The 3,098-nt window shown below is 38.4% G+C and overlaps 1 protein-coding gene across 2 annotated transcripts in view; it reads right to left on the reverse strand.

Moving 5' to 3' along the window:
- The window catches only part of Fbw5 (F-box and WD repeat domain containing 5), a 127,776-nt gene extending 125,257 nt beyond the window's left edge, over positions 1-2,519 (reverse strand). The window contains exons 1-3 of one of the 2 annotated variants that reach the window (XM_017613668.1): positions 2,114-2,519; positions 1,788-1,987; positions 1,534-1,717 (exon numbers count right to left, since the gene is read on the reverse strand). In XM_017613668.1, coding sequence (XP_017469157.1) covers positions 1,534-1,717; positions 1,788-1,987; positions 2,114-2,357 — 628 coding nt within the window. In that variant the 5' untranslated portion in view covers positions 2,358-2,519. The remainder of the gene's footprint in view (positions 1-1,533; positions 1,718-1,787; positions 1,988-2,113) is intronic. The other variant, XM_017613669.1, reaches the window with a different exon arrangement.
- Positions 2,520-3,098: the final 579 nt, after the last annotated feature.

Consider the following 3,098-nt stretch of genomic DNA (forward strand, 5'->3'; position numbering starts at 1 on the left):
GGTATACGCTCGAAACTACGCTAAAGGAGAAAAATGGGTCGAAGCCATTATAAATAGAAAAGTTGGAAATATGATGTACATTGTACAAACTTCGCAAGGCTATCTAAAACGCCATGTAAACCAACTTAAGCTGAGGCAAAGTGCAACCAATGAGGTAACGCCTAACAATTTACAGACCTATGACACATACCCAATCGTATCACCATCAAATTCACATCGACGCCGTAGTTCAGAACAACTGACAGAACAACACGCTACACCTGCAGTGGAAATTGTACCACAAAACGCTGAGCTACCTTCGAGCAATAACAACAACGCAACGGTGAACCAAGATCAAACGCCTAGGTCAAGCAATCAACCTGAATCTGGTACACCATTACGCAGAAGTAATCGAATACGTCGAGGGGTTAACCGGTACTCACCGCCATACATCAGAAAATGAATTTATTTAACATAGTATCAAATTAAAGGGTGGAGATGTGATATATATGTAAAGTTTATTTCACTCCAAAATATATATTCATATTGTTGTATATATGAGCATACTCTAAATAAGCTCCACTCAAAATATGTTCACATACACATGTAAAACCACATTCATATCATCAAATTAATTCTCATTTTGTATACTTAGTTTTAGTTCTATTCTTTCAATAAAGTCAGTCTCTCATCTACTCTTAACTACAACGCGTGTGCTTTCGAATATAACAGTTGCACACTAAGCTAACGATATACTTCAGTGGATTTTTGCATGAGCCACTCTGAAAAGATCTTATTTGCAGTCTGATGTATATTAACCTGGCATTTTAATGGCTGTCAAAGAGTACCTTGCCATTTTGTGGATTGAATTTCCTAAAATAATAATAATATTAATAATAGATTGGCGCTTACACATATGTTCGTGTTTGGCCGAGCTTCTCCTCCGATTTGTGGCGTGCGCCTTGATGTTGTCACACAAAGCGGAGGGACCTACAGTTTTACGCCGACTCCGAACGGCGAATGTATTTTTATGAGAAGCGGTTTTTCATTGCAGAAATACACTCGGATGTTTTCCATTGCCTGCCGAGGGGCCACCGCTGTTAAGAAAAATCTTTTTTCTAATTTTTTTTGCGATGTTGCTTTGACCAGGGCTTGAACCCAGGTGCTGCGGAGTGGAAGCACACACTGCTTACCACTACACCACAGCGGCCGCTGTATGAATTTCCTATAGCTTAAAAAAAAGCGGGAGACAGAAGACACATAGTCATACGAATTGCGAATTTTAGTGTGTGGTTGCCCATCGGCTATCAGTCGCCAAGGCGCATCCATACAAGGTGGTGTCAATTACATATAAGTAAAAGTACCGTGTAATTTGTTATTGCGTTTTGGAACATCAGGATGTCAAAACGAAAGGGAATATGAGATAATTTTCGTCATTTCGATACAAAAATATCCAATCAGCTGTTCAATCAACACCACCTTGTATTGATGCGCCTAGTCAGTCGCCATGCTATCAGTCGCCATACATAATAGGGCCATTAAGAATATCTTCACCTCTTCTGTCAACAGTAAACACAGCAATTTCTCCAGATGTGCTGTGCGGCGATCCGAAATGCACACCAGATACCAGAAGTAGCGTGTCACTTTGGTTAAATTGTGAAAATTGGGCGTATTTCCAGCTGAACTGTTTCATATTGTGCGAGTACCTTTCCGAACAAGGATGTGTTGAATTCCAGATCTTTCATCAAAGAAAGTTGACATAGTTAGTAAAATATTATCTGTGTTCTCGTCCCTTGTAATATACGTACGATTACGTAACCATCTTTAGAACAGGTAGCAAACATTTCTCCATTGTGTGAGAAACTCACATGAAGGACCTGATGCGTATGACCTTCAAGACGCTGCGCTTGAACATATGGTATATTCCAGCTCAGACGCTTATATTCACTCTTCCACGACTCTGTTCCTATATAGGTTAGACCATTAATTCCAAAATAGTACAAAGAAACTGTAGGTTAAGACAATAGAATACTTTACAAAATGTTTGACATTACGGTAAGACCTTGGAATATGTTTCCAGCGGTTTTTTTAATAGATTTAAATTGGAGTCAAATGTATGTATGTGCATACGTACCTGGTTTAAGTCTTATAATCGGATCTATTTTATAATGCAGAACAAATTTTTGTTTCCACATGAGCTCATCGTTGGAGACGTTCCACCATCGCTTACATGTAGCCCCGGAATTTAATAAGTCCCTTATTGGGAGCATCCAATATATCCGAAACAATATAGGTTCTGGGAGTGACCACCATTCGCCAATCCCTGCAGCGCTGCTAAAGCTATTTTCAATGTCATTACTATGACTTTCTACCTCCATATAAGAAATTCCAATTTCCGCAAAGAATACTTTATATCAAAAAAACATGTTTTGACGAAAGTTCGTAATCGTAAAACCTGGAATCAAAGAGCTCTAGTGCTGAAAAATTAAACAACGTAAAAGACGCAAAAAATAGAGGTGGGTAACTCAACTCAGAGTTGAGTTATTGAGTTGATTCCTATAAGTGAATCGGTAACTCAGACTCCCTGTCCAAAAAAAATGTAACTCAGTAACTCAGTTGATGCCGTAGGGCTCACATGAATCAATTGAATCATAGTGGCTCATATTTGTCCATATAACTCTCTCGCTTCGCCACAGTGTTTAGCATGGCAAAGTCTTGCATTTTGTTTTTGCACGAGGCGAATTTATACAAGGTGGTGGCAAGAATACAACAACAACAACCACATGTATTTTGTATTGCGGGTGTTATGTCAAATCTCACAAATTCTTATAATTTCGTTTTTTTTTTAGTTTTTCTCGAAATATGTATGTATGTAAGATATATAAAGATGTGCATATCAAATCAATTGCCTTTCCAACCATATCCACATTTTGAAATTCGGTACAATAGGTTTCGAAATATAAGCTTTTGAAAATATTGAAAATTCCACCTTTACCCTCCCCCTAGCAACGCCCTATTAATTTGCACACAAAAAAAATTACGCCTTTCAAATCAGTAGAAAGGAGCTGACCCCGCCCACTTTAAAGTTTTGTTTTATCTCAACGGCCGCTATACCGCAT

This window comes from Rhagoletis zephyria, unplaced genomic scaffold, assembly GCF_001687245.7.
Source record: "Rhagoletis zephyria isolate East Lansing unplaced genomic scaffold, Rhagoletis_zephyria_1.1 Rzeph_scaffold_00700, whole genome shotgun sequence".
Lineage (NCBI taxonomy): Eukaryota > Metazoa > Arthropoda > Insecta > Diptera > Tephritidae > Rhagoletis > Rhagoletis zephyria.